This window comes from Oncorhynchus mykiss, chromosome 5, assembly GCF_057628025.1.
Source record: "Oncorhynchus mykiss isolate SJ-2025 chromosome 5, ASM5762802v1, whole genome shotgun sequence".
Lineage (NCBI taxonomy): Eukaryota > Metazoa > Chordata > Actinopteri > Salmoniformes > Salmonidae > Oncorhynchus > Oncorhynchus mykiss.
Genome location: NC_143026.1, coordinates 81809086 through 81832736, shown reverse-complemented (window position 1 = coordinate 81832736; position 23651 = coordinate 81809086). Strand labels below are relative to the sequence as shown.

The 23651-nt window shown below is 41.7% G+C and overlaps 1 protein-coding gene and 2 long non-coding RNA genes across 3 annotated transcripts; all 3 read left to right on the top strand.

The window, feature by feature from the left end:
• Positions 1-1597: 1597 nt before the first annotated feature.
• LOC118964667 (uncharacterized) lies at positions 1598-2523 on the top strand. Its single transcript, XR_016496334.1, has 3 exons — positions 1598-1745; positions 1841-1877; positions 2110-2523. It is a non-coding gene; the product is annotated as an uncharacterized LOC118964667 (long non-coding RNA).
• Positions 2524-4523: 2000 nt separating this feature from the next.
• Positions 4524-6524, top strand: LOC149983597 (uncharacterized). Its single transcript, XR_016496333.1, has 2 exons — positions 4524-5805; positions 5995-6524. It is a non-coding gene; the product is annotated as an uncharacterized LOC149983597 (long non-coding RNA).
• A 9417-nt stretch (positions 6525-15941) lies between these two features.
• On the top strand, positions 15942-22930 carry LOC118964650 (uncharacterized). The gene is made up of 8 exons (XM_090236120.1): positions 15942-16966; positions 17313-17370; positions 17614-17761; positions 17857-17893; positions 18130-18413; positions 18662-22211; positions 22401-22476; positions 22740-22930. The coding sequence occupies exons 1-8, from the start codon at positions 16778-16780 to the stop codon at positions 22889-22891; spliced, it is 4494 nt and encodes a 1497-aa protein (XP_090092246.1). The 5' UTR covers positions 15942-16777; the 3' UTR covers positions 22892-22930.
• Positions 22931-23651: the final 721 nt, after the last annotated feature.

Below are 23651 nucleotides of genomic sequence, written 5' to 3'. Positions count from 1 at the left end.
TTTAGTGGCACTGGCATACGCGCTTGCCTCTGCACTGAAGGAGCCACCGAACGCGTCCGCGTTGCAGATCTCACTTTCTCCCGCTACAGTATGTCCTACAATGACATATTTGGTGGGGATTGGCAGCCAACAATAGGATTGGATTGGGACTAAATCAAAGAATAAAACGATATTGAAATGAATAGTATTAACAAATATTTCCCAGAAGATTTTGGGTTCAACCTAAGGCTGACTAGGACAGATCAATCAACTTGATCCGACACAGTAAGCCTACATGTCATACGTAAGTAAACCCACAAGAGAGACAATATTGCAAAGGCAGGACCATGTTCGATGGAAGGCGTAGGGGTAGGCAATCGAAAACGTTTGACGGGGAAATTTCTGTCAATATTAGCTAGTCCTACTGAGTGGGCAAGTAACCTTTCCCGCGCTCTTCCTAAAAAATACTATTTGTGATGTCATAAAGGTCTAACGTTCCATGACGTAGCATGTAGCCCTAAATTACAGTCCCTGCTTGCAATATTGTCCTCACTCTCGACCTGAACTCAACTTGAATGTAACCAACACAGACAATGACATGCTTTTTGAGATATAAAATAGCTTGAATGGATGAAGAAAAGGTAAGCTAAATTACTTCATACAATATTGGGGGGAAAGTAAAAAAGGGTAAAGCAATATAAGCGGATCTTTCTTGTAAAAAGCTATAACATATTGTAAAGCAAATGTACCATTCTTTATAAAGTCACCAGCTTAGCTCTGATATGGCTGTAGCTCTATTTATGATGTCCTCTGCACAGATCTACTCTGACATTGACATATTATTACTTATTGGAATGTCTGTCCTTCAGGTAGCACAGAGGGAGGATGGTGATCCTCAGAGGGAAGGAAAGGAAGTTGTTGAGGAAGAACCGGTGGCCACGCCCAAAGAGGAGGCCAAGAAGGGAACGAAGGTAAGATGGCAGGAGTGACAGAGCACATAATAGGCCTACTGGGTTACACTCTGTACCTGATAGCAGTCATACCATAGATATCTATATATCTCAGATAACAACATACGTAGTAGCTGTTTTCAAAACGTGTTTTAAGAGCTGCTTTGACCTGGCCCCTGGCTATTCATAAATTGTCTCAGAGTAGGAGTGCTTATCTAGGATCAGTTTTGCATTTGAGATCATAATGAATACAATTATTTGGGCAAGGTTGAGCACACACCTTATCTGATGAACTTTATGTATACGGGCCCTGGTGTTACATGTCTGCCATCATTTGAGATCTAGAATCTGTTCTGTTCTATCCTAGGCAAAAAGTAAGAGGAGTGGCAAGAAGTCAAGGAAGCTGGGCACTGACAATGATGCAGGTCAGAGATTTACCTCTGTAGTACTACATTGTTTCTCTATTCTGTCTGTGATGTGAGGTTGTATTATCCATTTTCAATGAAACTGTAGTCTACTGTAATCAGTAAGAAAGGTCACATAGATAGCTTTATTCAAATAGGCCTATTCTAAAACCCTAAAACAATGAAATCAGAGTATTAAGAGATAAAACTTCTGATTTCTCTTTAATTTTGTTTCTACTTCCTCTTCGGCAATCACATCTTTAGTCTCCAGGAATAAACACCTGGATAGAGGATCTGTAATTGAGCTCCTGGAGAAGAAAGCTGTTAAGGCTGCATTCGGCCCAGGCAACAAGGATGAGATGGAATACTCCTACCCAATCCTCATCTCATTCCTGCGCAATCTTACTGATGAGTATGTTAAAAGTTTTTCTGTAATGTTCAACATTTATGAAATATTGTGCAGTGGGAACTAAACACTAACTAAAACACTTATTTTAAATTGTCTAGGCAGTGGCAAGTGATCTACAAAGGACTAAAAAACCCTGTAAGTTTCCCTACCTGCCTTTGACCTTTGATGTGTGAATGATCTGTTGAATTCAGAGATTAGCCATCAAGTCATATTCTGTTATTCATGTTCTCTGTCAGACTTCATCAAAATTTGAATTCAGTCACAGACAAGAATAACAATGTTGATCAAATGCATTCTGTTCGATCTAGAATACTTTACATCACAGTTCCATTGAAAAGACTGTTTTTGTTCTGTTTGTTCAAAACAGATGACGAAGGAACAGCTTGCCAAATTGTGCAAGACAATTGTAACCTTCATCGCACAGACCACCCTGCAGATCCTGCTGCCAGCCCTGGCCCGCGTACTTGGGGTAAAGGACTTTGCTGACGACGACACTGACTCACCCAAGAGGGGTGGCAGTGCAAGATCCTTTGCTGCCTTTGATCAGGAAAGACTGGAGCTCATCCAGGAAGTTAGATATCTGGCGAAGAAAATGTATAAGGGCGGCACAGGGGCTCAACATCTCAGGTCCTTAACACCCTCTTCTAAGAGGTATGTTCCCCTCAAGGTTTTCATGTATGGATTTCACCGAGATCATCTATCCCAGTGTTAGCCAATGCAATTTACTCTATCTGATGTAGTACAAAATGTAATGTATCAGCCTTTGAGCATATTCAAATGAATGAGCATGTAAAGTGATCAAAAGTACATGTAGATATTTAGAATACTAAAATTACAACGCTTGACCGATTTGCCAAGTTAAGACAGGAATTATCATGCTTTGCTTGTTCGTTTTAAAGTTCCCAGACCTCAGTGAAAGTCCTCCTGGGAATGACAGAGGACAGAATCATCAAAAGTGTCCAGGAGCAACTGTCTGATCATAATATCCTGTCCTCCTGCCCACCTGAGCTGACTGTTGGTCTTATCAAGGTGGTGGTCGAACAGCTTAACTCTGCCCTCTCTGCGACCATCAGCAGAGCCATTTCAGGGCGGTCCTCCCCTATTTCTTCTGGTACCCAGGCCGCTGAACAAATGGTCAACATGGTCCAGAAATGTTTTGATGATCACACCACCCCAGAGGACCAGAGCTCTACCTCTGTATTAGAGTCATGCATTCCACCTGCAACAGAAGAAGTGATGACTGTTATCGCAGAGATGGTGGGTGAATTGGAAAAAGAAGATCCGGAATTGGCTAAGGTTTTTCGAGAAGTGGCTGTGAAAGTTAAAATGTTGGCATCTGGCAGTGACCTTGTAGTGGAGCACCTGGATGTTGAAGACTCTCCTGTTCCAGAGGAGCTGAACATAATATGTACATCTTGCAAAGCAATGATGCAAAATCTTGGCACTCTGTTTAATGTGAAGTTCAAGACCAAAGCCTCAAAGGCTGTGAGTGAAATTCTTGTGAGAAGGTTAATGAGCGATATCTCTGGTATGGTTCAACCTTCTCATTCGTTTAGTACCACTCCAAGCTTGATGAATGCATCTAGCCCATCTGACAGGATCCTTGATTCTGCGGCCACTGAGCTCATACAGACCAAAGTAGAATCTGAGGCATCAAAAATAATTGATAACTTTGTTGAAGATGTCAAGGACATTGTGCAGTATGCTGAATTAGATCAGCCAACAAGCACCCAGAGAGATACCCAAGTGGGACACTGTACGACAAAGCGGAAACCCTTCCATGCAGCTCGTAGACTCTGCGAGAGACTTCAAGCAAAGCTGGAGACATTGTTCCTCAGAATGGGTGGAGCTCCAGTCCAAGGGGAAGAACTTATGGAAAAAGCTGACTCCAGTGCTGTGCTTCTGGAGCATACTGACTCCAGTGATCTGCCTGTTTCAATCCTGAGCTTGCCTTCCCCATGTAGGAGTGAATCCCCTATATCAGAACGTAGTTCATCTTCTTTATCTGATGGATGTGATTCAACTGACTCTGTAGGAGAGAAAACACCAGAGCAACCTGAAACCAGTAAGAGTGAGGCAATACTGCAAGTGGTCAACTCAACAGGACTTGGTTCTCTCCGTAAATGCCAAAGTGAGAACTCTCAACCATTACTGTCTCTCTGTGATTCCAACATGGTGCCCGCACCAAAGAGGTATTGTCCAAGATTGTGACCATGTATAGGTCAGAGGTGGCAGATTTGGAATGCACATCATCTGTTGCAGAGGGTTCCTCTTACAACTCCCTTGAAGTCTGTGGCTTTTTGGACAGTGTCATGTCTTATCTAGAAGATAAGAAAATAAGAATAATAAGAATAATAATAAAGATAAGAAGTTCTTCATGGTTGAAAGGATTAAGAGATACTCCAGCCTCAGTCATTGAGAAACTCTCCAGTGAGAAGTTCCAGATGAACGCTACCAACGAAGTGCGAAAAATACTGATCAAATCAGTCAGTAGCTTTCCCAGCAAAGTCAGTTCCAGCCAGACAGATTCTCAGATGTTGCCAGCAAAATCAACAATTTCCTTAAGGCATACAGATATAACTGCTTTTGAAATCGTTGGATCAATTACAAATGACATGAAGAGCCTTTTCCCACCCACAGAGTCTTCTACTACTCTATGGCAGGCAGACTCTATGCTTCAACAGAGTGATGAGAAAACCTCAGAGTACACTGAGGCCACACCCAAAGGCTCACAGTCTGGTTTGGAAGTATCTGAGAAGAAGATCTGGACAACTGCAAAAACATTGGTGTGTGATGCCAGGGAAAGCATGTCTGCAATAGTGGATACCATCATAAAGGAGGTACATCCAGAGGAAGAAGGGGAGGTTGCATTCCACCCTGATCTAACAGCTGCAATAGCAAGACTGGAGGAGCTCATATCTCAGGGTAGGATTGGTGCTCTCTCACGTGATCTTACTCACCAAGTCAACCGCATCATTTCTGAGAGCAACTTGACCCCTCTGGTTCTGACAGTGGCGGCTGGAAAGAGTGCATCCGATACAGTCTTACTGAGCTGAAGAGGAATGACAAGACGGTGGGGAAGCCCACAGCTTACAAGCTGGTTCAGCTTTTTGCAGAGGAGTCTGTGAAGCGCCTCTTGCTTCCTAGCCTTGTGCCCTCTACAGCTTCAATGAGTTTGGCTCAGGGAGTTAGTGTGCCGGCTAGCGTATCTGAAGATAGGATTTCATGTTCTTTTTCTACATCAGCATTTAGTGACACAGTCAGCCTGTTTACCAAAGTAATGGTAAGTCAGGTCATGGACTCTGTGGTTTCTGATGCACAAAGCAGAGGGTCATCTCCAACCGGAACTGTAACTGATATAGGCAGTCTACTGAGTGGTAAGTCCTACCCTCTGCCATCTTTCTCTGCCATCAGCATGACAACAAGTGGGACCTCCAATGCTGCACAAGGCTTTGAGGCCAACATAGATGCTGAGGAAAGGGATACCATCAGTTGTTTCGGTGTACCTCAGAGCATTGTTTGTGATCAGAATTCAACCAGCCCGGATGTTGCCTCGCTTTCAACCCCATCCACTGTTAACTTAGTCGGTGATGATGACTTCACCGGCCTCATCAGCATGTTAGTGGTGAGACTTCTGTCAAAAATACAAACCCAAACTGATCTGTACCCAACTGACGTCACACGCACGTCACAAGACCTGATTCCAAAAGTTATAGCTGCCTTCTGTGCATGGTCAGGCTGCTCTGAGACCCAAGCTTATCCCAAGAACCTGAAGAGTCACAAAGTATACAGCACCGTCTACAAACATCTGTTGAAGGAGTTTGGCTCAGAGAAAATACTCCAACTGGCCGTGTCGACTCAGGACTCCACTTTCAATAGGATTCTTGTGAAGTCATTGAGCAAGGAGCTTCTCCACAGTTGTAACGAGGCATCAAGAGGAGCCTCAAGAACATCTTTCGAAGCCACCAGGCCAGAAGCTCTTCTCATGGCTGAAGATGTGAAGGCTACCAGAGGGAAGCTGTCTTTCCTACAAAGGCTTGCCAGACTGAAATTCAACTTAAAGGTACATCACACTTATTTAAGTTAACAATTGTGTCAATGTGAGTAAACAATGTTATTTAGAGAAAATGTAAAACCATCCATTAATTCCAAAACCATTTATAAATCTTGTTGTGCTGGTGTGTAAGATGTGATCGTTATTACCGTGAGATTGTTCTGCTGTGACAGTTGTTTTGACATGTTTTTGTTTTAGCCATTCATGATGGGAAACAAGAAGAATTCCCGCCATTCTGAATCCAAAGACCAGACTACTGCTGAAGAGATCATGTGTAAGTCCATACAGCAGGACATTTACTGTTTGAGATATTGGTGTACAAAGCTGCTATTGCAAAAATATTAAACCCTATATACAGTACATTATATATTATCGATGGTAATCTCTTATGTAAAATTATTTATAGTTTCCAAATCTCAAGATTCTGGTTCTCATTTATTTGTGAAAGTAATAATGAGTTGAAACTAAGAATACAATATACCATCATTTCTAAATGAAAGTGCATGTCAACTCTCTCTCTTCTGTCGCCCAACATAGTGGCACATCCTGCCACATTTGGACTCCCAGAGGGTCTTCCCTCCACCTCTCAACAGGAGAAGCCTCGCAAACGTCCCCTTCTAATCAGGATGTTTTCCACCATCTCCATAGGCCTATCCAAGCCATTCAAACGGTTTTCAAAGCAAGCTTAATACAACAATTTCCTTTAATACAGTAATATTTGCATTGAATTGATGGCCTTTGTCTTCTTTTGTGTTGCCCTGTTAACACATTTGATTAGAAAATACATAGTATATTTAGTTTAGTTTATTATGCAGTCATAGTCACGGTGTAGGCTAAACAAAGTAATGTTGTCCTGAATAATGTATAGAACATGCACCCCCAACCACACACACACAAACAGTGTGATTCATTGAACACACACACATAGTACTTCAGTTATGTCCCACAACCAACATTCGACCAGATATCAATGATTCAGTGTAAAATACATGTACTGTAAAAAAACCGTATTTAATTTACAACCAATAAAATAATACATGATGCAGGACACTCAGTTATAAGGGAATTAACTGGTTTAACTTCTCAAACAGAAACACACACATTTCCATTTTCTGTGGATCGCCCATGTTTACATTTTACTGAATGCCAGTCTGACCTTTGACCTGTAGATGGCAGTAAAGGTCTACTTTTGCTGCAGATCCTCTTCTAAAGCTCAAACCTCTCTGGACAAGGAGCCGAAACATTTGTCCCTAGTGAGAGAGAGTGTGTGTGTGTGTGTGTGTGTGGCAAGAAAAGGGAATATTGCACTACACTTTTATGATACAGATACATTTTGCATTCGGTAGCATAGCACAGCTGTAGTTTTTTCAAATGCCAAATGTACATGTAGCATGCTTCTGCCTACAGATGCTTTTCTGAGTGACTTGTGTTGTGAGAGAACCAGAATTCAAACATAAACTCCTGGATTACATTTTATAATATTGTCAGCTCTTTTTAGTAACATATGGTAGCATACATGTTTCACACGGTGGCAAGTCAAGCTAGTTAGTTACATGTAACAACATTACATTATATGGTCAATGTTTGTGTGTATCCTCTTAGCTTTTACCTTCGACATCAACAAGCGACGCACGGGCTGGTCCTGCAGACTCCCACGCCCATGGCCCAGGAGAAGGCTGGGGGCCACCTGCTCACTCACGTCCCAGCCATCTCTTTTGAGACCGACTCTACTGTGGAGTGCACCTCCAAGAGGACTCCGGAAGAGAGGGAACGGGTGAAGGTTAAACTGGCCAACATGGCCTTGATGGGAAGGATCAAAAGTCTTGGCTGTGAAATGCCCATTATGTGTGATTATCGAATTGATCATTTTCCACTTTTGAAACAACAATGGGAAAGACAGGGTTTATAGCAAAGGTTGCTCAGATTGGGCTTTTGGAAAAATTGGGAGAATGAAAGTGCACTCCTGATTCAGAGAGAAAGATCCAGCTTAATCATCCATACCATTGTTTAAATTACAATAAAAAAAACATTCAAACTGTTCCTGAGTTTCGAAAGACAGAGAAAGGAAAACATCATTATCTTCAGTCTGTTCACACCTGTTCACACAAGTCCTACTGTCCACAATCTCAGGGTTCTTCAATACAAACACACCTGTTTCAGAAAACCTGATCACTTTCACATTCGAACAATGTTTGTAGGATACTTTTCAATAACTCAATAAATGTAAGTGTTGAAACCATACATAGCTGGTAACTTGAGCTCGGCAGAGTAGTTTTGACCTGTGTCCAGATACAGTCATTTATGTTGTCTAAAGGCAATTTGTCTCTTATAACAATGTTATTTTTCTGAATAATCTAATTTAATTGACTGGTAGGTAGTCACTAACTATTTGTAGCATGTGTTCCTCTGTTTATTGATATTTACATGGTGTGTATGTGTTAAGATGTTAAGTAATTAATGTTGATATTATCCAAAGGGTTTTTAACTGAAACGTTAAATGTTGGTGTCTCGATCTCAGACATTTACGCTCATATTTGTAAATAGTATTTCAAAAATGGCAGAATCAAACAGTATTGGAATAGTGACTTGTATTTTGCATCTAGAAGTGTAATAATTTTAGAAGAATGCTATTTCATCAGTCAAATGTTGCACTGTTTGATAAGACAGGGTAAAGAAAACCTCAATTTTAATGAGTTTAGTTGTGAGTTTGACATTTTACCACAAGAAGTCACTATAATACTATACGTTATCAAACAGGGTTGTGCTGAAAATCAAATGAACCACAGCCAAATTAATTATTTGCAACTAAGAGTAAGATTAAAAAAGACATGTATAACTTACTTTCTTGATAAAATACATTCTAAAATGTCAATATATGTGATTTCTGAGTATGTAGTGCACATATCTTTTTAAGGCCCAAAGCAGACGTTTTTATATCAATATCAAATCATTTCTGGGTAACAATTAAGTACCTTACTGCAATAGATTACGATGAAAATGGTCAAAAATGTATTTTTTGCAAAAAAAACTTTCTCAAGCAATAATTTTGCTAGGACTGTCTGGGAGTGGTCAGTGTGGAGGGGAAATTAAAACTAGCTGTTATTGGCACTCTCTTTGTCGTTGGTCTATAAACCAATTTACACATGGTGATGTCGCCATGGAAAGCCAAAACTCTCGCCCATGCAAACCTGCTGATTAGAAGGTGCTGTATAGATGTGAGAAACTCTTTTTTCATGGCACTTCAATATCGAAGTGAATTTTTCGTAGCAGGTTAGGAAACTGAGGTTAAGGTTAGGAAAAGGGTTAGGGTTAGTGAAAATGCTCTCCAAACCTTCTACTAAAATTACTTTGCATTGAAGTGCTGTGAAAAGAATGTGTCCCTGCTCAGGTGTTGCATGCATCAACCAATGGTTGTGTGCCAAGTCATCCATTGTGTCATCGACTGACAGATTGCTATAACATATGATGTGGTTAGCTGACACACAAAATACCTATCCAGGCAGTGTAAGATCTGGCAAGTGTCAGCAAGGCCTGGGCAGAGGAACATGCTCCGTATTTTCAACCAGAACTATCAGGAAGCAACCCCGATCACATTTTTGTAAAACACATTTACAGTGTTAGTTTCATCAGCTGTTGTATAATATGAAATCTAATTATTTTGACTTCACAGGGCCTTTAAATGTAGGCAAACAACTTTTCAGCATTCAAACTAATCTACCCAGCCAGATTCAGCACCATGGACAGTGAAGATCAGAATACCTGCGATCTGACGATTAGAACAACAGTGCTATTTTTTTTTTTTTTTCAATTTAAAGTTTTATTAAAGTTCTTGTTTTTCAATCAACCAACAAAACACATTCCACATTCACAGGCTTTAAAAAAAGAAAAAGTCAAAAAATAATAATACACATGAAAAAATAAAAATACAATTAAAATGAATGATAAAGTCAAATAAAAGCATTTATTTTCCTTGGTGCACACGTACTCAAAAACGAAATTAAAATAAAAACACACAAACAAAACATTTAACACTTGCAGCAGCACTATCAAGGTTCTTATCAGCTATTTCAAGCATTCGCTGAGACGACGGGCCAATAATTTGTTTTTAGGTTTTACAGTACCTTACACAACATGTATCTGCGCATTTCCCTAGTCAACCCGTTCACTCTGTCCAGTTTGAAATATAGTTGAATAGTGAAGACCAGAGTCTATCAAACTTGGGCTGTCTCTTGTGGAGGTCATAAGTGAGCTTTTCAAGAGGTAGAAAGTCAACAATCTGGTCAATCCACATTTTAAATGTAGGCGGGGTATTTGAGGCCCACAATAGAAGAATACATTTCTTAGCAAAGTATGTAATAGTCATAAGCAAATTTTCTCTGTCAGGATCAAGAACAAAGTCCTGCTGGGCATTAAGAAGATAGATACACGGGGTCATATCAAACAGTACCTCTAGTATTTTCTGTGCAGCAGTATGTAGATTGCCAGAATCTGGCAATCTCCCTACAGCTCCAAAATACATGCATTTAGGTTCCACTTTCAGAGGTACATCTTTTACAGTTAGGAGACATATCTGTTTTCATTCTATGGAGTCTCAAAGGAGTATAATAACATTTGTACAAAAATTTGTAATTAGATTATTTCATTTTTACACTGGTAGAGGAGCAGTATACCCTGTCGCAAACCTCCGCCCATAACTCATCACTGATAGTCAGACCAAGGTCCTTTTCCCAGATTATTTTCAAAGGAGTAAAGGAGGAGCTTCCTTTCTCAGAAAGGAGTCTATAGATGTAAGATATTTTGCCTTTAATGGATTGTGCTGTGACAAGAAGGGTTTCAACTTCATTCAACTGAGTTCTAAACCTCCTCTCGGAGGTAAATGAGGAAATTACATGTCTAATTTGGAAGATATTTGAAAAAATGGGATCTTGGCACATCGAATTCACTGCAGAGCTCTTGAAAGGATTTCAGTGTAGTGGTTTTCTGATGAAATAGGTCTGAAAAGGTCCTGATTCATAGAGTATGCCAAAGATTAAAGTTGGCCTCCCTCAGGGCTTTTGGCAAGTCTGGGTTGCCCACTATAGGCGAGTGAGAACATATTTGGGAGGAAATGCCCAGGTATTTCTTACAGTCCCTCCACGCTAGTAGGGTGCTGTAAATCACAAAGGTTTTGGCTATGTTGCCCACTTCACTAAAGTTATTAATGAATATAATTCAGCTTAAGGGCAATGAACCACAGGATTGGGCTTCTATCTGAATCCACGTTGACTCTTGTCTGTTTGTGATCCATGTTAGCATGTTGCGGATTTGGGCAGACCAGTAGTACAATTGAAGGGAGGGAAGGGCAAGACCACCCTTAGATTCAGGTTTCGATAGAGTGGAAAACTTGATCCTAGGTTTTTTATTGCCCCATATAAATTTGGTGATGCTTTGGTTAGTTGTTTTGAAAAAGGAACCTACTGGGAGATAGCATGGGAGCATCTGAAATAAGTAGTTCAGTCTAGGGAGGACGTTCATACGGATTACATTAATTCTTCCTACTAAGCTAATTGGGAGGGAGATCCAGGTTTGGAGATCGTTCTTGATTCGGTCCAGGAGTGGAAGATAATTTTCCTTAAAAAGGCTATTCAGATCTGGTGTTATGAAGATCCCGAGGTATTGAAACCCCTGTGTTTTCCATTGGAAAGGACAAAGTGTCTTCATAGAGCTGGTGAGTGTAATATTGAGAGGGCAGGCAGTGGATTTGTTAAAATTGATCTTATAACCTGAAAACTTGCCATACTGAGCAATTGTGTCTAAAATGAGAGGGAGGGATTTCTCAGGGTTGGATATGTAGAGCAAGACATCATCCGCGTAAAGCGAAATCTTGTGCTGCAGGCCACCTGCAGAAACACCCATAATACTTGGATTGCTCCTTATCAGCTCTGCCAGAGGCTCCGCCCCCAACAAGTAGAGCAGCGGGGACAGCGAGCACCCTTGTCTTGTGCCCCGTTCCAGAGGGAATCTGTCAGAGTTCAGTCCATTAGTAGTCACTATGGCATTTGGATGAGAGTATAGTGATTTGATCCATTTAATAAAATTTGGGCCCATATTGAACTTTTCTAAGACTGAAAACAGAAAGCTCCACTCCATCCTGTCAAACGCCTTCTCAGCATCCAGTGAAGCCAGTAGGACAGGGGTCTTCTGTGTGTTTACTTGATCAATAATATCAAAAAGACGCCGAATGTTATCAGAAGAGTATCTGTCTCTAATAAATCCAGTTTGGTCCGCTTTTATTATTTTGGGAAGAAGAGTGTTAAGTCTTTTGGAGAGCAATTTGGTAATTATTTTATAGTCGAAATCCAACAAGCTTATGGGCCGGAAGGACGAGCAGGATAGGGGGTCCTTGTCTTTTTTTAGCAACACTGTAATGCGAGCTGTGTGCATTGAGTCTGGGAGAACTCAGTTTTTGCAAAAATCCTCCAGCATTGGCATGAAGATAGGGCTGAGCTGGGGCCAAAAAGCTTTGTAGAACTCTCTGGGGAATCCATCTGGGCCTGGGGACTTATTAGGTGGTATGGAGGTAATTGCCTCCAGGATCTCCTCAGGAGTGAAGGGGGAGTTGAGATATTCTTGGTCGGTCTCTGATAGTTTAGGTAGCGAGATTCCCTCTAGGAAAGAGTGGAGTTCTGCCTCCGTGTGTTTTCTCTCAGAGGTATATAGTTTGCAGTAAAAATCATGAAAAGTTAAATGGATCTTTTTTGGGTCATATGTGACCTCGTCCTCTGCTGTTCGGATAGCCATGATTGTACGCTCTGACTGCTCCTTTCTTAATTGGTAAGCAAGCAATCTACTGGGCCTATTGCTATACTCATGGTATTTCTGTTTAGTAAAGAAAACTTTTTTTTTTTATCTCCCGAGTGTAGTCCAAATTCAGTTTGGCTTTGGATGCTTTAAGATGACTCCAGGAGGTGCTGTCTAGGGATTGTTTATGTATTTTTTCACAGCATTCCAGCTCCCTCTCAAGATCTAGCCTGTGTGCTTCCATTGCTTTTTTCTTAGAGGAAGCATATGCAATTAGATGACCTCTTAGTGTGGCTTTAGCAGCGTCCCACATTGTGGCCAGAGAAACAGGAGAATCTTTATTGTCTTGTGTGTAGTTGTCTATCCATGTAGTTACTAATGTATGGAACGCTTTGTTTGATAGCATGGAGGTGTTGAATTTCCAGCTCTTTGACCTCGGGATGTTTTTGCAGAGGTCAAAGCGGAAGTGGACAAAGGCGTGATCTGAAAGTGCTATGGGTCCGATTGTACAAGTGGCTGAATTTATGAAACTCTTTGGGATAAAAATGTAATCTATACGGGAGTAGGTGTTATGGACATTAGAGTAGTATGTATAGTCCATAGATGAGCTATTAGTCTCTCTCCAGATATCTATCAGTCCCATCTCTTTAGTAAGAGAGTTCAACATCTTTGCAGATCTAGGATTTGTGGTGGGGACTTGAGATGATTTGTCTAGGGTTGGGTTAAGGGTACAATTAAAATCTCCGGCCACCACGCCAAAGGAGACACAATGCTCATTGAACAGGGTTATCATTTTTGACATGAAGGCAGGAGTATCTGTGTTAGGGGCGTATATGTTTAATATAGTAATTGGTTGACCATATAGTGACCCAGTTATCAAAATAAATCTCCCCTCCGGATCAGATATGTTTTTGTCAATTATGAATGGAACATTTTTATGGATAAGTATGGCTGTGCCTCTACTGTTTGATTTGAAAGATGAGAAATACACCTGTCCCACCCAAGCTCTGCGGAGTTTGGCATGTTCAGCATCACAGAAGTGTGTCTCTTGTAATAGCGATGTCTGCTTTTTCCTTTTTTAGAGCACATAGTATCTTTTTTCGTTTTATTGCATGCCCTAGACCATGGCAGTTCCATGTCAATAGATTCAAGGTACTAGTCATCGTCATCGAGCAGTAATCGAACTTTAGTGCAAGTCATCGCTGGGTAAAAATGGATAGTAATTACAGCTGCGTTCACATAAAAGGAAAATAAATGGTGTACATAAAATAATAATCTCTGAACACCCCAGCCGAGTTCCCAAACAACTCGACACATCCCGTTGGATCTATTACCCCCCCCCCGCTCAGTCTCAATTCTGTGTTCCGAATAAAACAAAAACCGGGAACAGTTAGCAACGCACAACGTCTCCCCACCAAAGAAATGCCTCATCCTCTCCACCCCGCATTGAGTAAATAACATAGTTGCCCTCGTCCAGACCACAGTAAAAGAGGGGAGAAAAATAAAAATCAATAGCCAAGCCTACATATACCTCCCCCGAGGGACATAGGGAACCCCAAGTAATAATAGCAACAACAACAAAAAAACAGGGAAATAAAAGTAGGCTGAAACATTAGTAGGCCTAGGTTAGGCTATAAAACCCATCACTCTCAGTTAAAGGAAAATAAATATAAATTGGACTGCTATAATGACCTTTAGGGGGTGGGTCTCTGGATATCGGCTATGTCGATAGCCGTCGTCTGTCGTCTTACCTCCTTTAGTAATGGCATTAATCGCATTTAGTCATTGGTCTGTTTCTCATTGGCCAGGATTGTCTTTCAAAAAACGTTTTGCCTCTTCGGGAGTTTTGAAGTGTCGCAAGGCTCCTTGGTGAAGAATCCTGAGCTCGTTTGGGTATTTGAATCCCCTGAAGATGCCTCGGTCAATGGAGTATTTCTTCACTTCGTCAAATTCTCGGCGCTTTCGGCGTATTCCAGCTGACAGGTCCTGGTGTAAAGCGAGTTTGGCGTTTCCCACTGTGATGGTGTTGTTTTTCGCCGCCTGTAGGACTCGTTCCTTGTCGGTGAATCTCAGGAAACGTATGGTGATTGGGCGCGGTGGTTGTCTGGCTGCTGGTGGGGGCCTCAGTGCTCGGTGAGCTCTCTCGAGTTCTATGGGCCTGTCGGTGGACATGTGGAGCCACTCGGGAAGTTTGTCTTGCAGGTAGCGGATCAGTGGCATGTTTCTCTCTTCTTTTTCGCCCAGATTGAATAGAACACAATTATTCCTTCGCCCCCTGTTTTCCAGGTCCTCTGTTTTCTCTTCCAGATGCTCGATTTTCTTTTTAGCATATGCTATTGTTTCCATGGCATCTGTCAATAAGTTTTCCATGGATAGGATTCGCCCCTCTGCCTCAACCATAAACGCGGGGCGCCTGGACATCTTGTTGTTGATGTCAGGCAAAGCGTTTTCCAGGATTGTCACCTTGCCCCCTATCGCACTGAGCTGAGAGTTAATGGCATCTAATTTAGTGTTTAGTTCTGTACGTTGGGATCTCAACTCAGAAAGGATGTCTTCGATAGAGTGCGAGGTTGGCATTCGTTGTGCCTCGTGGGGGAGCGGGTTCTCTTGCTCCTGGCTAATGGCGCTAGTTTTTTCTGAAGCTAGCTTCTTCTTGGAGGCTTTTTCCGTCGCTAATACTCGAGTCCGGGTAAAAATGTCACCCATAGTGTCGCCGCCATGACTTTTTCTTACTAAAGCTAAATGAGTTTGAACTTGGAGTGCAGGTAAGATTAGGAATTGGAAACTACTTGTGCGGAGCTCTTAGTTCATGCGGCCATCTCGCCCAAGGGTCACGTGATCCCCAACAGTGCTATTTTAAGTGATTTTCAAGACACCCAAAGTCAATTTAAATCCACAACAAAATCTGCAGGATAAAAATAAATATAATCAAACATTCAAATAAGTAAACAGGCTATATTAAAGTGCACTAAACATAGAGACAGATTAACCATGGAGAACACAAAACATGATGACAGATTAACCAGGGAAGTGAATTTAACAGAGGTTAAAGCTAAAACAACAGAATCTGGGTACGTCTGTGTGAAGAGGTGTGGCTTTAGTGTGGATTTGAATAGTACACAAGTAGGCCTACGCTATTTTTGCACTGTAAAACTTTTTTTTTTTTAAGTGTTATGTTTTCCCATATTCATAGTGTTATGCAGCCCAGGCCTATCTAGGAAGGCTGGGCATAAATTGTTTGCTCACAGCATCACATGATGACGTGGGCAACATAAACACTTAAACTCTGTAGATAAAAGTTAATAGTAATCAAAACTAATTTCACCACGAAAGGAAGTGCAATCGAAATGAATGAAGAAGACAATGTAATTCTAGTGAGTTAATAAAATGACAAGGTGTTGCCTGTCAGCGTTGTAGACTACTGCCTCACAAGCCCGGGCTTTAGTGGCACTGGCATACGCGCTTGCCTCTGCACTGAAGGAGCCACCGAACGCGTCCGCGTTGCAGATCTCACTTTCTCCCGCTACAGTATGTCCTACAATGACATATTTGGTGGGGATTGGCAGCCAACAATAGGATTGGATTGGGACTAAATCAAAGAATAAAACGATATTGAAATGAATAGTATTAACAAATATTTCCCAGAAGATTTTGGGTTCAACCTAAGGCTGACTAGGACAGATCAATCAACTTGATCCGACACAGTAAGCCTACATGTCATACGTAAGTAAACCCACAAGAGAGACAATATTGCAAAGGCAGGACCATGTTCGATGGAAGGCGTAGGGGTAGGCAATCGAAAACGTTTGACGGGGAAATTTCTGTCAATATTAGCTAGTCCTACTGAGTGGGCAAGTAACCTTTCCCGCGCTCTTCCTAAAAAATACTATTTGTGATGTCATAAAGGTCTAACGTTCCATGACGTAGCATGTAGCCCTAAATTACAGTCCCTGCTTGCAATATTGTCCTCACTCTCGACCTGAACTCAACTTGAATGTAACCAACACAGACAATGACATGCTTTTTGAGATATAAAATAGCTTGAATGGATGAAGAAAAGGTAAGCTAAATTACTTCATACAATATTGGGGGGAAAGTAAAAAAGGGTAAAGCAATATAAGCGGATCTTTCTTGTAAAAAGCTATAACATATTGTAAAGCAAATGTACCATTCTTTATAAAGTCACCAGCTTAGCTCTGATATGGCTGTAGCTCTATTTATGATGTCCTCTGCACAGATCTACTCTGACATTGACATATTATTACTTATTGGAATGTCTGTCCTTCAGGTAGCACAGAGGGAGGATGGTGATCCTCAGAGGGAAGGAAAGGAAGTTGTTGAGGAAGAACCGGTGGCCACGCCCAAAGAGGAGGCCAAGAAGGGAACGAAGGTAAGATGGCAGGAGTGACAGAGCACATAATAGGCCTACTGGGTTACACTCTGTACCTGATAGCAGTCATACCATAGATATCTATATATCTCAGATAACAACATACGTAGTAGCTGTTTTCAAAACGTGTTTTAAGAGCTGCTTTGACCTGGCCCCTGGCTATTCATAAATTGTCTCAGAGTAGGAGTGCTTATCTAGGATCAGTTTTGCATTTGAGATCATAATGAATACAATTATTTGGGCAAGGTTGAGCACACACCTTATCTGATGAACTTTATGTATACGGGCCCTGGTGTTACATGTCTGCCATCATTTGAGATCTAGAATCTGTTCTGTTCTATCCTAGGCAAAAAGTAAGAGGAGTGGCAAGAAGTCAAGGAAGCTGGGCACTGACAATGATGCAGGTCAGAGATTTACCTCTGTAGTACTACATTGTTTCTCTATTCTGTCTGTGATGTGAGGTTGTATTATCCATTTTCAATGAAACTGTAGTCTACTGTAATCAGTAAGAAAGGTCACATAGATAGCTTTATTCAAATAGGCCTATTCTAAAACCCTAAAACAATGAAATCAGAGTATTAAGAGATAAAACTTCTGATTTCTCTTTAATTTTGTTTCTACTTCCTCTTCGGCAATCACATCTTTAGTCTCCAGGAATAAACACCTGGATAGAGGATCTGTAATTGAGCTCCTGGAGAAGAAAGCTGTTAAGGCTGCATTCGGCCCAGGCAACAAGGATGAGATGGAATACTCCTACCCAATCCTCATCTCATTCCTGCGCAATCTTACTGATGAGTATGTTAAAAGTTTTTCTGTAATGTTCAACATTTATGAAATATTGTGCAGTGGGAACTAAACACTAACTAAAACACTTATTTTAAATTGTCTAGGCAGTGGCAAGTGATCTACAAAGGACTAAAAAACCCTGTAAGTTTCCCTACCTGCCTTTGACCTTTGATGTGTGAATGATCTGTTGAATTCAGAGATTAGCCATCAAGTCATATTCTGTTATTCATGTTCTCTGTCAGACTTCATCAAAATTTGAATTCAGTCACAGACAAGAATAACAATGTTGATCAAATGCATTCTGTTCGATCTAGAATACTCACAGTACATCACAGTTCCATTGAAAAGACTGTTTTTGTTCTGTTTGTTCAAAACAGATGACGAAGGAACAGCTTGCCAAATTGTGCAAGACAATTGTAACCTTCATCGCACAGACCACCCTGCAGATCCTGCTGCCAGCCCTGGCCCGCGTACTTGGGGTAAAGGACTTTGCTGACGACGACACTGACTCACCCAAGAGGGGTGGCAGTGCAAGATCCTTTGCTGCCTTTGATCAGGAAAGACTGGAGCTCATCCAGGAAGTTAGATATCTGGCGAAGAAAATGTATAAGGGCGGCACAGGGGCTCAACATCTCAGGTCCTTAACACCCTCTTCTAAGAGGTATGTTCCCCTCAAGGTTTTCATGTATGGATTTCACCGAGATCATCTATCCCAGTGTTAGCCAATGCAATTTACTCTATCTGATGTAGTACAAAATGTAATGTATCAGCCTTTGAGCATATTCAAATGAATGAGCATGTAAAGTGATCAAAAGTACATGTAGATATTTAGAATACTAAAATTACAACGCTTGACCGATTTGCCAAGTTAAGACAGGAATTATCATGCTTTGCTTGTTCGTTTTAAAGTTCCCAGACCTCAGTGAAAGTCCTCCTGGGAATGACAGAGGACAGAATCATCAAAAGTGTCCAGGAGCAACTGTCTGATCATAATATCCTGTCCTCTTGCCCACCTGAGCTGACTGTTGGTCTTATCAAGGTGGTGGTCGAACAGCTTAACTCTGCCCTCTCTGCGACCATCAGCAGAGCCATTTCAGGGCGGTCCTCCCCTATTTCTTCTGGTACCCAGGCCGCTGAACAAATGGTCAACATGGTCCAGAAATGTTTTGATGATCACACCACCCCAGAGGACCAGAGCTCTACCTCTGTATTAGAGTCATGCATTCCACCTGCAACAGAAGAAGTGATGACTGTTATCGCAGAGATGGTGGGTGAATTGGAAAAAGAAGATCCGGAATTGGCTAAGGTTTTTCGAGAAGTGGCTGTGAAAGTTAAAATGTTGGCATCTGGCAGTGACCTTGTAGTGGAGCACCTGGATGTTGAAGACTCTCCTGTTCCAGAGGAGCTGAACATAATATGTACATCTTGCAAAGCAATGATGCAAAATCTTGGCACTCTGTTTAATGTGAAGTTCAAGACCAAAGCCTCAAAGGCTGTGAGTGAAATTCTTGTGAGAAGGTTAATGAGCGATATCTCTGGTATGGTTCAACCTTCTCATTCGTTTAGTACCACTCCAAGCTTGATGAATGCATCTAGCCCATCTGACAGGATCCTTGATTCTGCGGCCACTGAGCTCATACAGACCAAAGTAGAATCTGAGGCATCAAAAATAATTGATAACTTTGTTGAAGATGTCAAGGACATTGTGCAGTATGCTGAATTAGATCAGCCAACAAGCACCCAGAGAGATACCCAAGTGGGACACTGTACGACAAAGCGGAAACCCTTCCATGCAGCTCGTAGACTCTGCGAGAGACTTCAAGCAAAGCTGGAGACATTGTTCCTCAGAATGGGTGGAGCTCCAGTCCAAGGGGAAGAACTTATGGAAAAAGCTGACTCCAGTGCTGTGCTTCTGGAGCATACTGACTCCAGTGATCTGCCTGTTTCAATCCTGAGCTTGCCTTCCCCATGTAGGAGTGAATCCCCTATATCAGAACGTAGTTCATCTTCTTTATCTGATGGATGTGATTCAACTGACTCTGTAGGAGAGAAAACACCAGAGCAACCTGAAACCAGTAAGAGTGAGGCAATACTGCAAGTGGTCAACTCAACAGGACTTGGTTCTCTCCGTAAATGCCAAAGTGAGAACTCTCAACCATTACTGTCTCTCTGTGATTCCAACATGGTGCCCTGCACCAAAGAGGTATTGTCCAAGATTGTGACCATGTATAGGTCAGAGGTGGCAGATTTGGAATGCACATCATCTGTTGCAGAGGGTTCCTCTTACAACTCCCTTGAAGTCTGTGGCTTTTTGGACAGTGTCATGTCTTATCTAGAAGACATGCCTGTGTCTGGTTCTTCATGGTTGAAAGGATTAAGAGATACTCCAGCCTCAGTCATTGAGAAACTCTCCAGTGAGAAGTTCCAGATGAACGCTACCAACGAAGTGCGAAAAATACTGATCAAATCAGTCAGTAGCTTTCCCAGCAAAGTCAGTTCCAGCCAGACAGATTCTCAGATGTTGCCAGCAAAATCAACAATTTCCTTAAGGCATACAGATATAACTGCTTTTGAAATCGTTGGATCAATTACAAATGACATGAAGAGCCTTTTCCCACCCACAGAGTCTTCTACTACTCTATGGCAGGCAGACTCTATGCTTCAACAGAGTGATGAGAAAACCTCAGAGTACACTGAGGCCACACCCAAAGGCTCACAGTCTGGTTTGGAAGTATCTGAGAAGAAGATCTGGACAACTGCAAAGACTATTTACCACAATGTGAAGACAAAGATGAGGAATTATTTTACATGGCAAAATCAAGTCAAAGCAACAACGGCTCAAGCCAAAAAGACCCTCAGCCATATTCTGGTTTCAATTCAGAAAGAGCTGTCAAAATCTGACCAAACGGTGACTGCGCTTTCACAAATAGAGAATGTGGTTGGAATGATGCTGAAGGATGTTGAAAGGGTAAGCAGTGAATGTGGTGAGGAACTGATCTATCAAGCGCCACAGTGTTCTTCCTCCTCGTTGTCATCCTCATCTGCCAGATCAAAGAAGTCAGAGTGGGAATTTTCACTCCCTGGCACTCCCATCTCTTCTGATTTACCAGAGAGTATTACTCAGCCCATTGTGAGATGCTCAGTCATCGACATGGGCAAATCTACTAAGCCAAAAACATTGGTGTGTGATGCCAGGGAAAGCATGTCTGCAATAGTGGATACCATCATAAAGGAGGTACATCCAGAGGAAGAAGGGGAGGTTGCATTCCACCCTGATCTAACAGCTGCAATAGCAAGACTGGAGGAGCTCATATCTCAGGGTAGGATTGGTGCTCTCTCACGTGATCTTACTCACCAAGTCAACCGCATCATTTCTGAGAGCAACTTGACCCCTCTGGTTCTGACAGTGGCGGCTGGAAAGAGTGCATCCGATACAGTCCTTACTGAGCTGAAGAGGAATGACAAGACGGTGGGGAAGCCCACAGCTTACAAGCTGGTTCAGCTTTTTGCAGAGGAGTCTGTGAAGCGCCTCTTGCTTCCTAGCCTTGTGCCCTCTACAGCTTCAATGAGTTTGGCTCAGGGAGTTAGTGTGCCGGCTAGCGTATCTGAAGATAGGATTTCATGTTCTTTTTCTACATCAGCATTTAGTGACACAGTCAGCCTGTTTACCAAAGTAATGGTAAGTCAGGTCATGGACTCTGTGGTTTCTGATGCACAAAGCAGAGGGTCATCTCCAACCGGAACTGTAACTGATATAGGCAGTCTACTGAGTGGTAAGTCCTACCCTCTGCCATCTTTCTCTGCCATCAGCATGACAACAAGTGGGACCTCCAATGCTGCACAAGGCTTTGAGGCCAACATAGATGCTGAGGAAAGGGATACCATCAGTTGTTTCGGTGTACCTCAGAGCATTGTTTGTGATCAGAATTCAACCAGCCCGGATGTTGCCTCGCTTTCAACCCCATCCACTGTTAACTTAGTCGGTGATGATGACTTCACCGGCCTCATCAGCATGTTAGTGGTGAGACTTCTGTCAAAAATACAAACCCAAACTGATCTGTACCCAACTGACGTCACACGCACGTCACAAGACCTGATTCCAAAAGTTATAGCTGCCTTCTGTGCATGGTCAGGCTGCTCTGAGACCCAAGCTTATCCCAAGAACCTGAAGAGTCACAAAGTATACAGCACCGTCTACAAACATCTGTTGAAGGAGTTTGGCTCAGAGAAAATACTCCAACTGGCCGTGTCGACTCAGGACTCCACTTTCAATAGGATTCTTGTGAAGTCATTGAGCAAGGAGCTTCTCCACAGTTGTAACGAGGCATCAAGAGCAGCCTCAAGAACATCTTTCGAAGCCACCAGGCCAGAAGCTCTTCTCATGGCTGAAGATGTGAAGGCTACCAGAGGGAAGCTGTCTTTCCTACAAAGGCTTGCCAGACTGAAATTCAACTTAAAGGTACATCACACTTATTTAAGTTAACAATTGTGTCAATGTGAGTAAACAATGTTATTTAGAGAAAATGTAAAACCATCCATTAATTCCAAAACCATTTATAAATCTTGTTGTGCTGGTGTGTAAGATGTGATCGTTATTACCGTGAGATTGTTCTGCTGTGACAGTTGTTTTGACATGTTTTTGTTTTAGCCATTCATGATGGGAAACAAGAAGAATTCCCGCCATTCTGAATCCAAAGACCAGACTACTGCTGAAGAGATCGTGTGTAAGTCCATACAGCAGGACATTTACTGTTTGAGATATTGGTGTACAAAGCTGCCATTGCAAAAATATTAAACCCTATATACAGTACATTATATATTATCGATGGTAATCTCTTATGTAAAATTATTTATAGTTTCCAAATCTCAAGATTCTGGTTCTCATTTATTTGTGAAAGTAATAATGAGTTGAAACTAAGAATACAATATACCATCATTTCTAAATGAAAGTGCATGTCAACTCTCTCTCTTCTGTCACCCAACATAGTGGCACATCCTGCCACATTTGGACTCCCAGAGGGTCTTCCCTCCACCTCTCAACAGGAGAAGCCTCGCAAACTTCCCCTTCTAATCAGGATGTTTTCCACCATCTCCATAGGCCTATCCAAGCCATTCAAACGGTTTTCAAAGCAAGCTTAATACAACAATTTCCTTTAATACAGTAATATTTGCATTGAATTGATGGCCTTTGTCTTCTTTTGTGTTGCCCTGTTAACACATTTGATTAGAAAATACATAGTATATTTAGTTTAGTTTATTATGCAGTCATAGTCACGGTGTAGGCTAAACAAAGTAATGTTGTCCTGAATAATGTATAGAACATGCACCCCCACCCACACACACACAAACAGTGTGATTCATTGAACACACACACATAGTACTTCAGTTATGTCCCACAACCAACATTCGACCAGATATCAATGATTCAGTGTAAAATACATGTACTGTAAAATAAACCGTATTTAATTTACAACCAATAAAATAATACATGATGCAGGACACTCAGTTATAAGGGAATTAACTGGTTTAACTTCTCAAACAGAAACACACACATTTCCATTTTCTGTGGATCGCCCATGTTTACATTTTACTGAATGCCAGTCTGACCTTTGACCTGTAGATGGCAGTAAAGGTCTACTTTTGCTGCAGATCCTCTTCTAAAGCTCAAACCTCTCTGGACAAGGAGCCGAAACATTTGTCCCTAGTGAGAGAGTGTGTGTGTGTGTGTGTGTGTGTGTGGCAAGAAAAGGGAATATTGCACTACACTTTTATGATACAGATACATTTTGCATTCGGTAGCATAGCACAGCTGTAGTTTTTTCAAATGCCAAATGTACATGTAGCATGCTTCTGCCTACAGATGCTTTTCTGAGTGACTTGTGTTGTGAGAGAACCAGAA